Source organism: Nelumbo nucifera, chromosome 8, assembly GCF_055504915.1.
Source record: "Nelumbo nucifera cultivar China Antique chromosome 8, China Antique-T2T, whole genome shotgun sequence".
Lineage (NCBI taxonomy): Eukaryota > Viridiplantae > Streptophyta > Magnoliopsida > Proteales > Nelumbonaceae > Nelumbo > Nelumbo nucifera.
In genome coordinates, this window is record NC_142656.1 from 19146582 (window position 1) to 19163457 (window position 16876).

The 16876-nt window shown below is 39.1% G+C and overlaps 1 protein-coding gene across 6 annotated transcripts in view; it reads left to right on the forward strand.

Moving 5' to 3' along the window:
• LOC104589049 (protein ENHANCED DISEASE RESISTANCE 2-like) overlaps positions 1-16876 on the forward strand; it is a 170368-nt gene that overhangs the window by 36213 nt on the left and 117279 nt on the right. For all 6 annotated transcript variants that reach the window (XM_088893219.1, XM_088893220.1, XM_010247229.3 and 3 more), the window contains 4 exons: positions 11046-11080; positions 14680-14780; positions 14860-14955; positions 15121-15185. In XM_088893219.1, coding sequence (XP_088749345.1) covers positions 11046-11080; positions 14680-14780; positions 14860-14955; positions 15121-15185 — 297 coding nt within the window. The remainder of the gene's footprint in view (positions 1-11045; positions 11081-14679; positions 14781-14859; positions 14956-15120; positions 15186-16876) is intronic.

Genomic DNA, 16876 nt, shown 5'->3' on the forward strand with positions numbered 1-16876 from the left:
ATCGGTGTGTATCATATGATATCTGGTTTCAGGGTCACCGGTACATTGAATATTGAACTTTGGTTAACATGTTTAAATGACAGTAGTCATGCCAATGTACAAGCTTTTGAAGTGACAGATTAAAAAATGTAAAAGAAAAAATAACAGTATTGTAATGATTACACAGTAAGTATCAAGTGTGTCGATACTTTAAACCTTGATGGTATCAGAGCATAAACTTCTATAGATCAATTTATTTTCTCTATTCTTCTCTTCCATTCTTTCGTTTCATATCAATAGTTGAAAGAAGCAAGAAGATTCTCTTATGCACTAACCATTCTCTAGTGAAAGATATTTTCTTTTAACAATGATTCCTTTTCGGTTTAATTTCAGATATGTAATTGGTTTGTCAACTTGACAACCATTATGTTTGAGATATACTGCATTTTTTCAGTTTAATGAAATTTCCTTTTGATTCTTCAAAAAAATATTTTCATCTATTTTTAAATGGTTGTTGGACCAAGATCTCTTTGTTTTGAGTTGCTGGACACTCTGAAGGTTAAAGAAGTCCTTGTATGGACTCAAACGATCACCAAGACCTTGGTTCAACAAGTTTCATCTAGCTATGCAACAAATAGGCCACAAACAGTGCCAAATTGATCATCTGCATTATTTGTGAGAAGAGAAGGAAAGATTACAACCCTAATAGTGTATGTTGATGACTTGGTAATCATGGGTGATTGGAAAGCTGAAATTTAGAATCCAAAGGAGTTCCTAGCCATTCAATTTGAGGTGAAGGATCTAGGCCCCTTGCAGTATTTCCTTGTAATTGAAATGGCTCGCTCACAAAAGGGGATCTTCATTTCACAAAGGAAATACATCCTAGATCTATTACAAGATTTAGGAAAACTAGGGGTGAAGCCAACTTACTCTCCCATTGATTTAAATCACAAACTAGGTGATTGTTGTGGTGAAATTATCAAAGATGTAAGGCAGTTCCAGAGATTTGTGGGAAGGCTCTTGTACCTATCCATGACCTGACCAGACATTGCTTATGCCATGGGTGTTCTTAGTCAGTTCATGCATGCCCCCTGAGACCACATACTTAAAGGTAACTAAGAGAATCCTTAGGTACCTAAAGAAGTTTTTGGGGGCTGGTTTACTATTCTAGAATCATGGGCATTTGAAGGTTGAGGTATATACAGATGCTGACTGGGCCGGATTAGTTGATGATAGAAAGTCCACTAGTGGGTATTGTACCTTTGTGGGAGGGAACCTAGTCACATGTGTAATATGAGGAGCTATACTCGAAGTAGCAAAGAAGATAAGAGAACCACTGAAATGAAGAGAATATCGAACTGTACTAGCCAGTCGACTAGTCTTTTATTTATAGATGAATGTAGTACAAGGTACAAGAAATTACTGGGATGCCCCTGATTAGTGATGGGACACCCAGATGACTTAAATCATTAAACAGGATTAGGCCCATTAACACAGGCCCAGTTACAAGATAAGTTAAAAATAAGAATGGGCTAATAAGAACTCTTATTAGCCGAACATCACTCTAACATTCTAACACTCCCCCTCAAGCTAAGCATGGATATTAATCATGTTTATCTTGCCAAGTATGTCCCTGAACTTTGTTGTTGCTAGCCCTTTTGTTAATACATCTGCAATCTGCATCTCTAATGGAGTATAAGGCACACAGAGTTCTCCTGAAATAATTCTCTCTCTGACAAAGTGTCGATCAATTCAATATGTTTTGTCCTGTCATGCTGCACGGGATTGTTGGCAATGTTGATAACAGCTTTATTATCACAATACAGCTTGAGAGGACCATCAGTCTTGATACCAAGCTCATTAAGGAGAGTTCTGAGCCATAAGAGTTCAGCAACCCCGTGTGCTACGCCATGTGACTAGGTTTCCTCCCAAGAATGTACAGTAATCTGAGGTTGATTTTCTGTCTCCAACAGACCCAGCCCAATCAGCATCAGTGTAGGCTTCAATTTCAAGTCTGTTGTTTTTCCTGAATAGAATTCCTTTCCCTGGGCAAGTCTTCAAGTATCTGAGAATTCTTTCCACTGCTCTCATATGAGGGGTCTTTGGTGAGTGCATGAATTGACTGACAACATGCACTGCATAGGCAATGTCTGGCCAAGTAAGGGATAAGTATATCAGTTTTCCTACCAATTTTTGGTACCTTTCCTTATCACAGTATTCCTCACCCATTGATTCTTGTAATCCATGGTTTGGTTCTATTGGAGTGTCTGCTGGCCTGCACCCCATCATGCCTGTTTCCTCTAGGAGATCTAGCACATATTTTCTTTGACATATGTAGATTCCTTCTCTTGATCTAGCAACTTCAATCCCAAGAAAGTATCTCAGATTTCCTAGGTCTTTGATCTCAAATTCTGAAGCTAAGAACTCCTTCAGCCTCTTCATCTCTTTCACATCATTTCCAGTAATCACCATATCATCCACATACACAATGAGTGCTGTAAGTTTGTCATCTTGTCTCCTTGTAAACAACGTATGATCTGCACTGCTCTGAGTGTACCCCACTTTCTTCATGGCCAAACAAAGTCTCTCAAACCATGCCCGGGGAGATTGCTTCAAACCATATAATGCTTTCCTTAGTTTACATACCTTCTTTCCAACATCATATCCACGTGGGGGTTCCATGAATACCTCTTCATGAAGATCACCATTTAGGAAGGCATTCTTCACATCCAGCTGATGAAGTTCCCAAGAGAATTTTGCTGCTAGTGACAGTAGAACCCTGATTGTGTTGAGCTTTGCTACTGGGGCAAAGGTTTCCTTGTAGTCAATTCCTTCCTTTTGTGTAAATCCTTTTGCCACAAGTCTGGCCTTGTACCTCTCAATTGACCCATCTTCCCTGTGCTTTACTGTGAATACCCACTTGCACCCAACAGTGCCTTTCCCCTCTGGCAGGTCCACCAATTCCCACGTTCCTGCTTTCATTAGGGCTTTCATCTCCTCATTCATGGCTTCTTTCCACCTTGGATCAGATGCCACCTTTGAATACCTGGAAAGGACACATACAGAGGAAAGAGCAAACACAAAGGAATGATAGGCAGGGGATAAGTGTGAGTAAGAAACATAATCAACTATGGGATGCCGAGTGGTACAAGAACGAAAAGGCTTACGGAGAGCAATAGGAAGATCCAAATCTGAATTGAGTGAGTCAGAATTACCTTGGATTGCAAAGACAGATTGATCTGAGTTCAACTGGTTACAATCATGAGGTTGAGGGCCCTTCTTCCTTCTACTGTATGTAAGTATCTCTTTCTCTTGTTTACTGGACCTTCAGAAGCATCAGCCGAATCTGGAGAAGTAACTGGCACAGTGGGAGTCTCACTAGGTTGACCCGGAATGTTACAGCTAGGAGTAGTGGAAGGTGATGAAAGGGGAACAAAAAAGAAGGGAGAATGAGAATCCTCTTCCAACCCACTACTCTCCCCCTGAAGAGGATTCTGAGAAGACTGGAAATAGGGTTGAGACTCAAAAAAGACTACATCTCTGGTGACATATTTTTTCTTGGAGACAGGATCATAACACTTATACCCCTTTTGCGTAGGAGAGTACCCCAAAAATATTCCCTTTGTAGCCTTACGATCCAGCTTGGTTTTCTTTGGATCCTTCACATGTATGAAGTATGTACAACCAAAAACCCATGGGGGAAGAGGAAATTCTGGAAGAGTGGGACACAAAACAGAGAAAGGAGTCTTCATACCCAGTACCTTAGGTGGCATCCGATTTATCAGGTATGATGTAGTGAGAACAGCTTGAGACCAATAGTGCTTGGGCACATTGTGCTGGAAAAGAAGGGCTCGAGTTGTCTCCAATAGGTGCCTGTTCTTGTGCTCAACAACCCCATTTTGCTGAGGGGTGTAAGCACATGATGATTGATGTAACATGCCTACATCTTCCATGAATGAGTTCAGGGATCTTTCAAAGTATTCAGCTGCATTGTCTGAACGGAATTGCTTGATCTTTTTATCAAATTGTGTTTCAACCATCTTGCAAAACATCATAGTTTTCCGGGGAACTTCATCACGTCCTTTCAACAGATAAATCCAAGTGTACCGAGAATAATGGTCAATAAAACTGATAAAGTAACGGAAGCCATCAATGGAAACAATGGGTGAAGGACCCCAAACATTAGAATGAACCAAATCAAAATGGGCTTGAATTTCACTACTAGAAATTGGATACATTGATCTACATTGTTTTGACATTTGACACACATCACAAATTAAACTCTGACTCGGAATGCCCTTACATAGTTCGGGAAACAACATTGCTAAAGAAGAAAAAGACAAATGACCTAGCCTAGCATGCCATAAGTGCAGCCTAGCTATTGACTCCACACTTTCCGGACTAGTAGTAGCAGAAGCTTGCAAGGCTGAGCTGACATCCTCATGAAAATAGTAGAGGCCCCCATACTCATGACCACTCCCAATCGTTCTCCTCGTCAATCTGTCCTGGAAGACACAATGAGAAGGAAAGAAAGTTATACTGCAGTTCAAATTTTTTGTAAGCTTTGAAACAGACAACAGATTTGAGGTAAGACTAGGAACATGTAGGATTGATTTAAGAGAGAGATCCTTGCTTAGGTCAACCACCCCCTTTCCAGAGATGGTGGAGAGGGACCCCTCAGCTACTCTCATCTTATCCTGGCTAGACAACAAATGATATGTAGAGAATAAGGAGGACATATGTGTCATATGGTCAGTGGCTCCGGAATCAATCACCCAAGAGGTAGAATTAATGGAACTAGTTGCACTAAATGCAGAGGCTGTACCTGATTTGGCAAGAGAGGTGGAAGCTAAAGAATTTTTCTTCAGACGGGCTAATGCCCGGCTGAGAACCTCTACCTCACTAGCTGTGAAGCCCGAAGTACTTGGTCCAGAAGAGTCGGCAGCCTGCCTTGCGGTGGAAGAGGACACTGTCTGAGTACTCTGTGAGTTGTCACTACTGTTGTTGGTGGCAAGATTCCCACTTGCTGTGTGACCCTTATGTTGCCTTTTGTCCTTTCTCAGAGCAGCTGGCTTCAGATGAGGGTACAAGACCCAACATTTCTCCTTTGTGTGTTTCTCACCACCACAATGGGTACACTTGAGGGACTTCTTGTCTGAAAATCTATTCCCCTTAGTGGAGACTAAGGCTGAATGTTTTCTAGGTAGTTCTGTTGACTGTGTCTGGGAGTCAACTTGCATCTCCTTTCTCCTTACTTTTTCATTCCTCACCAGGTAGTAGACATGGTGAAGCTCAGGTAATTCATCTCTCCCTAGAATCTGTGACCTTATACCTTCATATACAGGGTCAAGGCCTGCCAGAAACTTAAAGGCTCTGCCCTCCTCAATCTGCTTGTCATGCCTCTCCTTATCCTTGGCATTTTCCCAATCCAAAATCAAGTGGTGGTCAAGCTCTTTCCAGAGGCCTTCCAGTGTTGCAAAGTATGTTGCCACGGACATGTCTCCTTGCCTTAGGGCTGCAATGTCTTGGTTCAGCCTGTAGATTCTAGCATTGTTCTTTTTCTGGCCGTATGTCTTAGATACTTTCTCCCAAATTTTAGCGGCTGTAGGGAAGTGATGAACAGTTTTGGCCACCCGACAAGTCATGGAGGCCAGCAACCAAGACATGACTGTGGCATTTTCCTTGCGCCACACGGTGTATTCAGGACTGCCAATTTCTGGTTGTTTCTTGTCTCCATCCAAATAGCCTGTGAGATCACGAGAGGTAATGAACAGCATTGCTGAGACGGACCACTCTCTAAAGTTATACTCATCAAGCAGCACACTTGTAATCTGCAAGCTGTGCAGATTAGGGTTTTCCAGGTTTGAGGACCTTGTGACAGGTCTGTTATATCTAGAGGAAACTTCACCGGATAGTGAGGACATCCTGACTTCAGTCCAAGAGTTGTTCACAGTGCTGTAGGTGGTTCTGTTTAGGACTGGCCGAAGTGGTCACAGTGTTCACAGTGCTGGTAGAAGTGTTCACTGTTCGGGTACAGTAGCAAGTAAAGGTCTGTAACTGAACCAGTTCACAGTGCTGGTAAAAGTTCAAGGCTGCAACTGTGCAGTGCAGAAGTAGGGCTGGTAACCAACCTGAAAAAAAATCTGTAACTGAAGTTGCCACAGTTCTGTAAGAGTCTTGCTGATGCACCGAAGCTGCAACTGTAGAAGAGGCTAAGTCTTTACCACTATTCTGTGCAAGTCTTGCTGGAGCACCACAGCTGCAACAGTAGAGGAAGCTCTCCCCCTTTCGGCTAGTGCTAGGACCGCTGAAATCAGTCCTCAACTAGGTCTGTCCTATACAGACCTCTCTTAGTAGCCCAATAGCTACTACTTGCTGGAAATAACCTAGTAGGACATCTACTTCTGGGTCTTACTTCCCTTGAGTCCTACAACCAAGAGAAACCCTAGGTTAGAACTTGCTTTACTCTCTTACACTCCTAGGTCTTTACTGCAGCAACCCAGAAAAGGAAGAGAGAAGATGAAAAGACAGCAAGAGAAGAGAGTGCACCTGTTGAAACCAGGAAGGAGCTAATGCTCTGATACCATGTAATCTGAGGAGCTATACTCGAAGTAGCAAAGAAGAGAAGAGAACCACTGAAATGAAGAGAATGTCGAACTGTACTAGCCAGTCGACCAATCTTTTATTTATAGATGAATGTAGTATAAGGTACAAGAAATTACTGGGATGCCCCTGATTAGTGATGGGACACCCAGATGACTTAAATCATTAAACAGGATTAGGCCCATTAACACAGGCCCAGTTACAAGATAAGTTAAACATAAGAATGGGCTAATAAGAACTCTTATCAGCCGAACATCACTCTAACATTCTAACAACATGGAGAAGCAAGAAACAAAATGTAGTAGCTAGGTCCAGTGCTAAAGCTGAGTATAGAGCAATGTCCCATAGAGTGACTGAGGTTATGTGGATAAAAAATCTATTTAGTGAGTTGAGCAATGTCCCATAGAGTGACTGAGGTTGTGTGGATAAAAAATCTATTTAGTGAGTTGGTTTTCTATTTGATAGTTCCATGTCCTTGTATTGTGATAATAAGGCTTCTGTTAATATTGCAGCCAATCCAGTTCTTCATGATAAAACTAAACATATTGAGGTGGACAAACACTTTATCAGGGAGAAACTTGTTAATGGGGAAGTGTCTGCTCCATATGTTAGTTCCGAGGAGCAATTTGTGGACACTTTTACAAAGGGCCTACATCACTTGCGGCACAGTGACTTATGTGACAAGTTGGGCATGATTGACCTCTATGTCCCAACTTGGGGGAGAGTGTTAAAACTGTCATAAATCTGTACTTTAGTGCCATAGGGGCATATCTGTAATTTACTCTTTATGTTTTATTAGTTTGGGTTGCCCTAGTGTGTGCTCCATATGTTAGTTCCGAGGAGCAATTTGTGGACACTTTTACAAAGGGCCTACATCACTTGTGGCACAGTGACTTATGTGACAAGTTGGGCATGATTGACCTCTATGTCCCAACTTGGGGGAGAGTGTTAAAACTGTCATAAATCAGTACTTTAGTGCTATAGGGGCATATCTGTAATTTACTCTTTATGTTTTATTAGTTTGGGTTGCCCTAATATAAATACTAAAGCTGATGCCACCAACCTATCCTTTTGACTCCAAATCCTCTGCCTTCTCTTCTCTCTTCTCTCTTCTAACATTCTAACATCGTTTTACCAAGAAAACAATTAGCACAGTTTATGATTGGGGTCAATGGGAGTTTCAATTGGTTTGCATCCATCTTTCCAGCCTCATGAAGGATGTCAAGCACATACTTTCTCTATGAAATGAAAATCCCATCCTTTGGCCTTGCCACTTCAATTCCAAGAATGTATCTGAGACTCCTAAAATCTTTGATCTCAAATTCAGAAGCAAGAAATGGCTTTAGTTTCACTATTCTAGAGTTATCATTTCCAGTGACAACAATATAGTGAACATACACTATCAACAAAGTCACTAGGCCATTAGCCCTTCGTATGAAAAGAGTATGATTTGCCTGTGATTGAGTGGACCCAATTTTAAGAATAACCTTTTTGAATCTATTAAACCAAGCTCTAGGAGACTACTTGAGCCCATAAAGGGATTTCTTTAGACTATAAACCACCCTCTCTTACTATTAGGGAAACTTACTCTTGGGGAAGATCCATGTAGACCTCCTCTTGAAGATTTGATTGAGGAAGGCATTCTTCACATCCATCTGGTATAGAGGCCATGAACGATGAGTAACAAGAGATATAATCACTTGGATAGAGTTCAGTTTGGTCACAGATGCAAAGGTCTCTTGATAGTCAATCCCATATGTTTGGGTGTACACTTTTGCCACCAACCTAGCTTTGTATCTTTCAATTAAGCCATCAGCCAAGTTCTTAACTGTATACCAATGTTTTAAAACGCGGAGACGTGACACAAGGCATTCCACTACCTAGAGGCATGAGGCATAGTTCAGAATGCAAGAGGCATAAGCCTCCCGAACACAAGGAGGCATAAGCCTCCTTAAGAGGAGGGGGGTTAGGAGGAGGATGAAGAGGAAGGGGGGATCTCATTTTTTCTTTATTTTAATAAAAATCTTTTATATTAATAAGAATAAAGATGCATAACATTAGTTGAAGGGGGGGGGGCCTTGTCGAAGCGGAGGCGAGCGAGCGAAGCGAGCTTTCTTGAGGCGTACACCTTATCTTTTCTTCCCTTCCCTTTTCTTATCTTTCCTTTTCTCTTTTTTTACTTCTCTTTCTTTTTCTTTCCCTTCCCTTTCTTTTCCTTTCCTTTTTCTTTTTCTTTTTTGTCTTTTTATATCAAATGTGCACGAGGCATACGCCTCTAGCACGCCTTAAGAAAAAAGCACGAGGTGTACGCCTCTTGCACTTGAGGCGTATGCCTCAGAGGTGTCAGCACCTTTGGCATACGCCTCAAGGTGTTTTGGGAGTGCCTCGCCTGGAACGCCTCCCACGCCTTTTAAAACACTATTGTATACACCCACTTGCAACCCAATGGGACCTTAGCCTCAGGAAGTGGAACAATCTCTGATGTTTGGTTCTTTATGAAGGCCTCCATCTCTTGGTATGCATACTTCCACTAAGAGAACAACATTGCATCTGTAACATTATGGAGAATAAAAATAGAGGAAACATCAGAAATATAGGCATAGTAGGAAGGTGAAAAGCATCATAAGAAACATAGTTAGTGATGGGATATGCAATGCATTTCCCTTTTCCTTTTTGAATTGCAATGGGAAGGTCAAGGTCAAATTGTGAGATATGGGGCTTAGTAAAAGTAGGAATAGGAAGCTTAAAGTCAACATGAGTCTCAAGTTCAAGGTTGCTTTTAGAATTACCTAGAGCTGGGTGGCTAGAATGTATGGACATTCAACCTTAGGAGTAACCTTCCTTCTGAGCCTTATGAATCACTATTGCTAGGATTACTACTAAGGAATAGGGAGAGGATGAGTAGGAATACTGTCATTGCAAGTAGGAAGGGAGGAAAATGAACCAAGAATATCCATAGAAACAAGAACAAGGAGACAAAATGGAGTCCAATCTTCACAAACACTCTCCCCTTGAAGAGAAGAATGGGGTGACTGAAAAAAGGAGAAGACTCAAGAAATGTAACATCCTTAGACACATATTGTTGGATAGAGTGGGGGTCAAATCACTTGTACCCCTTTTGGACTAGAGAGTAACCTAGAAAAACATACTTGATAGACTTAGGATCAAGTTTGAAGCGAGAAGGATTCAAATCATGAACAAAGTAACTACAACCAAAGACTCTGAGAGGAAGACAAAATGGGATCATTAGAAAGGAGAAGCTGATCAGGAGATTGAAGGTGAAGAGTTTGTGAAGGAAATGTTTTAATGATGTACACTGCTGCTTCAACTGCATTTCCCTAGAAAGTCTAGTTCCGATTGTCCTCCCCGTGCTTAGGTCCTAAAATAGACAATGCAAATGAAAAAGTGTCACTTAACAATTATGGGATTTGGTAAGAGTCTTCTCCCCCTAGCGCATATTGCAGGTTAGCTTTCAGAGTTGGTAGACTCGAGCTATATTTCTTTCTTGGGAGTATGTGGCCATAACACAACCCCAAATATCCTTGGTGGTGGAGAGAAACATGTAGTTGTGGGCAATATGTGGCTGCATTGAATAGACCAACCATGACATAACCAATGAATTATCTCGCACTTGGAAAACTTAGGGCCATCAAATTTCAGCTTCACCTTGCCTATAATGAATCCCAACTTACCCCTTCCTCCAATGGTAAGCTTGGCAGATTGAGACCACTATTCACTTTTCACCAATTAATATAATCAATAAAAATTCTCTTTCTGACCATAGAAAAAAAATGGTTTTGCCAAGAGGAAGAGCAAGCATTTACTTGGAAATGGCATGAAGCTTGATGTTTTGGATAGCTTATCTTATTAAGCATATGCCGAGCAAGGTGTTACAATATTGGACCAACATTAGTTATTGTTCTCTCTATATATGGTAAGTAGGATTCTAAGTCTATTCCTTGTGTCTCCCTTGAGTATTCTCCTCAAAATATAATTATTATGCAAAATACACTATTTAAATGGACACAACTATGTAACTGAAAGAAAACATACTACTATGTACAAGTTACATAATGCCTTTTAAATACAACTACATAGCTGTCACCTAGGTAAGTTGGACACTAAGTCCATTATCTTGTGCTTCATCTTGACACCTTAAAGGGTTATACATTCTTCCACTTTTCTATCTAGTTGATCTCATAAGAAATGTGCGTAGCATCTTAAGAAAAGTTTCAAAAACTCCTAAAATGCTATGAGGAATAATTTTTATTCTCTAGCTAAACGTTTAACTCTATGCAAGTAATGTATGTGATGAAACCACTTGTACTCTGCATGCTCCAATGAGTATGCAATGGAAGGATTTCTCTTTGAATCCATTTGCATGTCATTTTGTTTCTTTTTTATTTTTCAGTAGGGTGGATTTATCATTGCCCTTTGTAAATGATTCCATTTTGTGCTTTCAGGTATTAGAATATTTGAGGATGTAGATAGTTTCAAGGTATCTACTCTCACTCAGATTTTATTCATAATACCTATATTATGTGATATATGTTTTCCAATATTATGTAGATTTCCCAAATAAATTGTTCATACTTGTCTTAATGGATGCATTAATACATAATTCGGGAGAAAGAATCTTGTTTTTGTTTTTTCCTAACATGATTAGTTGGATCTTTTCTTATATTTTGGATCTTTTGAGATCTATACTAGGCACTTTTCTTGCTCCTTTGATGTGAGCATTGAAGCACTTATTGTCTTTTCCACTTGAAAGATATTTAGAAAACTAAAATTTCAACCAAAATTAATAAGCTAAAACCAAAAGTTGAAGAGAATTCTACTAAACTTGATTTGAGCATCAAATGATATATTCGCCACTGATATTCAAGGTTTAAAATGTCGGTGTCGGTGGAAATGTCGATTTCCCAAATATAGGAAACATATCAGAAATATCATATGGAATATTGTAGAAATTATCGACATGGTGGAAATATTGTACAATACGAAAAGTATAGAATGATATTTTATGAAATGATAAAAGAACCATTGACATACCTTTTTTAATTATTATCTTGTTCCAAATCAGTAAACAAAGCTAAGAAACTAAGGTTATAGGCAAAAGAATGTGTTCTGCTACACCATTTTGCTATGGAGTATGGGAACATGAGCTTTGATGAATTGCCCCTTTTTACAAGGAAGAGTCATAGATGCTTTTCAAAATACTCGCATTGCCAGACCTTTTTATCTTGATGTTCTTCTCAAATTGTGTTTCTACCATTTTAAAAAAGTGTTGAACAATGGAAGGAACTTCATCTCTACTCTTCATCAGGTATAGCCAAGTATATCTAAAGTAATCATCAATGAATAGTATAAAATATTTATAGCCACCCATACAAGGATAGTATAGACCCCAAAAAGTAGTGTATATCATGCTGAAAGCAACGTTACTCTTTCTATTACTTGCAAGATATGTAGTTCTACATTGTTTTGAGAGATGACAGATTTAACATTGCATACTTAAAATGGACACAAACTTACACAAGTTTGGTAACAAAAACTTAATGGACTTGCATATCTTCAAAAGACTCAAATTTTCCTTTCAACATTACTCGGTCTGGCATAGTAATCCTTGCTTAGAGACTTGATAAAAAAGGTAAACTCCATCAGCTTTATGTCCAGTTCCAATCGTCCTCCAAATTTTTATGTCCTAAAAAGCATAATGAGAAGGAAAAAAGGTCACTAAAAAATTAATATATTTGGTAAGAGAACTAACAAATAAAAGGTTTTTTGTATAACTGGGGAACACGAAGAATAAAGCTCAGGGAAAGATAATGAGTAAGCTTGACTTCATCCAAGCTAGAAATTGGAGTCTGAGATCCACCATCTACAGTGATTTTTACTTCCCTAGGGCCAATTTATAAGTGAATTGGAAAGGCATAGTGGTCATGAAGGGGACCCAAACTTCTCAAGATGAGTTAGTAGGATCTTGAGCTTCTCCCTCACATCAAAGGGATCATGTGTAGGTACATGCACACTAGGAGGAAGGCAATTAACTGCAGTAGTAGCAAGATGAGCATTTCCCTTCTTTGTTGTTTTAAATTTTTAAGGCTTTAAATGTGGATTTAGTTTCCAACACTTTGTCCTTGGTGGGTTTTGGCTTCTTGTAGTATTCACATACCGCTTAATGAGGCTTTTCATTAACACCATGTTTATTTACACACTGCTTGCGTTTGGAGGACATGTAAGCTGAATGGTCCATCACTGAAGTCCGCATCATGGAAACTCTTCTACTCCCCTCTCCTTGTACCAAGGAGTTTGCAGTAGCAAGAGAAGCAATATTTGCACTCGAGATATGATGTTGGGTAAAATCATACTCAGCATTCAACCTTGCTAAGAAATCAAACACTCGGTTTTTCTCAATGTACTTTCGGTACTGTTCACCATCCTTGGGATTCATCCACTCTAAGGCCTCTAGATGGTCCATTTCTCCCATGGAGACTGCAAGGAAGAGAAGTACATGGCTACAATCCTCTCCCCTTGATGCATATTACAGGCTTCTCTCTAGAGTTGGTAGACTTGAGCTGTATTTTTTCGCCTAGAAGTACATAGCTATAACATGATCCAAAATATCCTTGGTAGTGGAGAGGAATATACAGTTATGGGTATTATGAGGCTGCATCGAACACACCGACCATGACATAACCAAAGAATTATCCTGTTCCCATTTGGCAAAATTTGGGTCATCAGGTTTTGGGCCTTTTGGCATCCCCTCCTTACTAGTAATGAATCCCAGCTTAACCTTACCTCCTATAGTAAGCTTGGTTGGTTGAGACCACTATAGGAAGTTGGTTCCATCAAGTTTCACAATGTGTCATCATACCACTAGAGACATGAGCATTTCTCAGGAGCACTCCAAAAACAGTCTATTTCCTTCAACAATTTCATTTGACTTGGATAGGTTTCTTGACAGCTCTACAACACTCCAACAACCAACCGACACACACTAGATCCACTAAGATAGGGAAACACTTGGTTGGGGTCCAATAGGAGGCCAAAAACTGAACTGATGATAATATATGAGGAGAACAAAATCTCCCAAAAAATACCTAGGGTTCAGAAAATGTGGAACCACTTCCCATACGTCTAGAGGAGTCAAACGACCCAAGAACAACAATTTTCAAGCAAGTACCAACCTCAAATGGAGAGGAGAAAAATCCAAACATCGTACCAGTATTTTTCTATTAATTTCTAAGTGCGGAATCCAGGAAAAATCATAGGAGCATTAAATGAAGATGAGAACCATACCAAAAAAATCCCTAAAATCAAGGAGCACCAAACTGAACCAGTTTCAAGAGTTGTTGTTGGTACCTATACGGACTGCTGATGTCATCTGGTGGCGATATGATGTTACCAGGTTTTCCTGAGTTCGAGAGTTGACAAAGAAGGCTCTTCCAATATTCCTTCCCGCTCTGATACCAATTTGTAAGAGTGTTGGAGGAAGAGAAGAAGAGAAGAGGAAGAAGAAGAGGTAGAAGAAGAGAGAAGAAGAATAGAGGAGGAAGAAGAGAGTTACGGGAGAAGAGGGTGTGTAACCAAAAAGTGCATCTTATATCAAAGAAAAAATTACATTTATACCCCTATATGAGCACCCAAATACAAACAAGAATGGAAGACAACAATGCCCCTCCCAAATACATATTCTCAATATCTTGTACTCCACATAGTGCTGGTAGCGTTCACTAGGGAATATGTCAATTCCAGTAAAATTTCATGTTGCTACCCATGGAAGTGGAAATTGAAATTTGTCATGGAAACTATCTCTTGTACTCCACATGTTGCTGGTAGTGTTCATGGAGAATGTCGATTTTGGTAAAATTTTGTGCCGTTACCCATGGAAATGGAAATATGTTGTGGAAATATTAGGGAAATTAGGGACATTTTAAACCATGCCAATATTAGATGTGAATGGCAGAAAAAAAGGTTATTGACACTATCTTTTGGATCTTGCTGACTGCTATTAAGTTCAATGTCTAATTTGCATTATTGTCCTCTATCCTATAATCTTTAACATTTTCTTTAAAATCTTTTCACTCTATGTAGAGTGAGAAAGGTGTCCTCTTAAAGTCTGTTGGAGTTGTTGATGCAAATTTGGATACTGTCTTTGATGTGGTTTTGAGCCTTGACCGACATAAGAGATATGAGTAAGTCAAATGAATATCCTTTTTTTTTCTCTTTTTCAATAGGTCAGGCTATTTATCTCTCTAAGAATGGTCTTTGCAGGTGGGATATGTTGACAGGTGACCTAGAGCTTGTAGATTCTGTCAATGGGCACTATGATGTTGTCTATGCAACATATGACCCAAAACATCTAACCCGGTGAGTTATTACTTGTGACTAGCTCCTCTCTTCTTTTGAAAATAAGATGCACTAGTGCAGTGATCATTGAATCTAATTACAGTCCTTTTAATAAAAATTATTAGAGAACTTTCTAGCATTTTCATTGTTGCTTTATTTATTCCTTGCATATCTTGCTATTTCCAGGTGGCAATCCAAAAGGGATTTTGTTTTCTCTAGGCAATGGTTTCGTGGACAAGATGGGTCATATAGTAAGAGTCCTTATTAATACCATGTCTTTTCTCAAAATATTATATTAATATTAAAAAGTATACAAGATTAGGGGTGTTCATTATATAGTTCAAACCGCAAAACCGAATCGAACCAAACCGAATTTGCAGTTTGGTTCGGTTTATACCTATAAATGGTTTGGTTCGGTTTGAGAATTTTCTAAATTGCGGTTTACGGTTTTGGTTTGGTTTATTGAATTTTATAAACCAAACCAAACCATAAACTGAAATTATATATATAATGTAGATATATGATATATAAACATTATATATAATATATCTAAAATTCTAAATGGAATGCTAAAATTATAAATATATAATGAACTCTTTATTTTATAATAAAATAATAAATAAAAGTTTTAAGTTTTAAGTTTTAGGGGAGCTATTTGGGTTGGGTTAAGCCCAAAAGAATCATAGAATGGTCCAAAGTCCCCAAACCGTATTAGAAACTGCACCAAACCATAATAAAACGGTTTGGTTCGATTTAGAAATTTCTCAAACCGTAGTTTACTGGTTTGGTCTGAGATCTTCTCCAAACCACACTGAACCAGACTGTAAACACCCCTATACAAGATGCACATAAAAGTGGAAGATAAGGACAAGGAGAAAACAAAATATCAAACTCCAAAAGCTAGGTTTCCCCAAAAGATGCCTTGTAGTGTCAAGAGAATAAAATACAACTCCAAAGACAAAATACCACCTAAAACACAGAAGCAACCTGAAAGGGACCCGCCAAACAGTACCTGCACTAAAACAAAACAGCCAGAAGGACCACCAACCTGACCAATACCAACATGAGACCATTTCTTGATCAAATTTGTCAGGATGGCTGACTGTAAGTTGGCCATTTCTTGATCAAATTTGTCCAAATGGGTAATCATGATCTTATTGCATAGAGAGCCAAATGTTGTGTATATGACACCAAAATCAAGCCATATCCATATGGACAAGTTTTAACCACTTAAATTTGAGCCACAAGTAATGATTGAGACAACATTATCTCTAATATCCAGTTGAAGTCCAAAACAATGTTTTAAAATACAAAGGTGTGAGGGAGCCACTAGTATCTACTAATGTACAAGTATAAGCCTTGAAGTGTAGGCTTCAGTCTCACAATATCTTAGTATTAGCCTTTAGAATTTTTGTAAAACTCTACATCTCTTCTTCTTCTTCTTCTTTTTCTTCTTCCTTCTCTTAACATACTTAACTGTTCACTAAAACTCGAGTATGCAGCTTGAGAATGAAGGATATGTGATAGGATGTTGAGAAAGGGAATAGTGGGCTGAGTCACACAGTCTTGAATTTGAGTCTTTGGCAACTCACCTTAGTACTCTAATTCTAGATTGGAGTTAAGGGGTGCAAATTGGGCTGGGTTAGGTTGGGTTTTGGCCAATCCTAACCTAACCAAAAGTTCTAAACCCCCAACCCTAACCTTAACCCAACCCAACCTTACTCCCACCTCATAAAGTCGATCAAATTCAGATCTAGACTCAATTTTAATACATTTGTTTGTTTGATGTTTTTATTGATTCTTTTTAGTACTGAAGTTAGAAAAATAAATGCTTCAAATGATTAGAGTCTATTATGAGTTATGACTTATGATAAATCTTCAATTGAAAATTTGAAATCTTGAAATCAATAATGAAACATAAAATTATGGAAAGAAAACCACT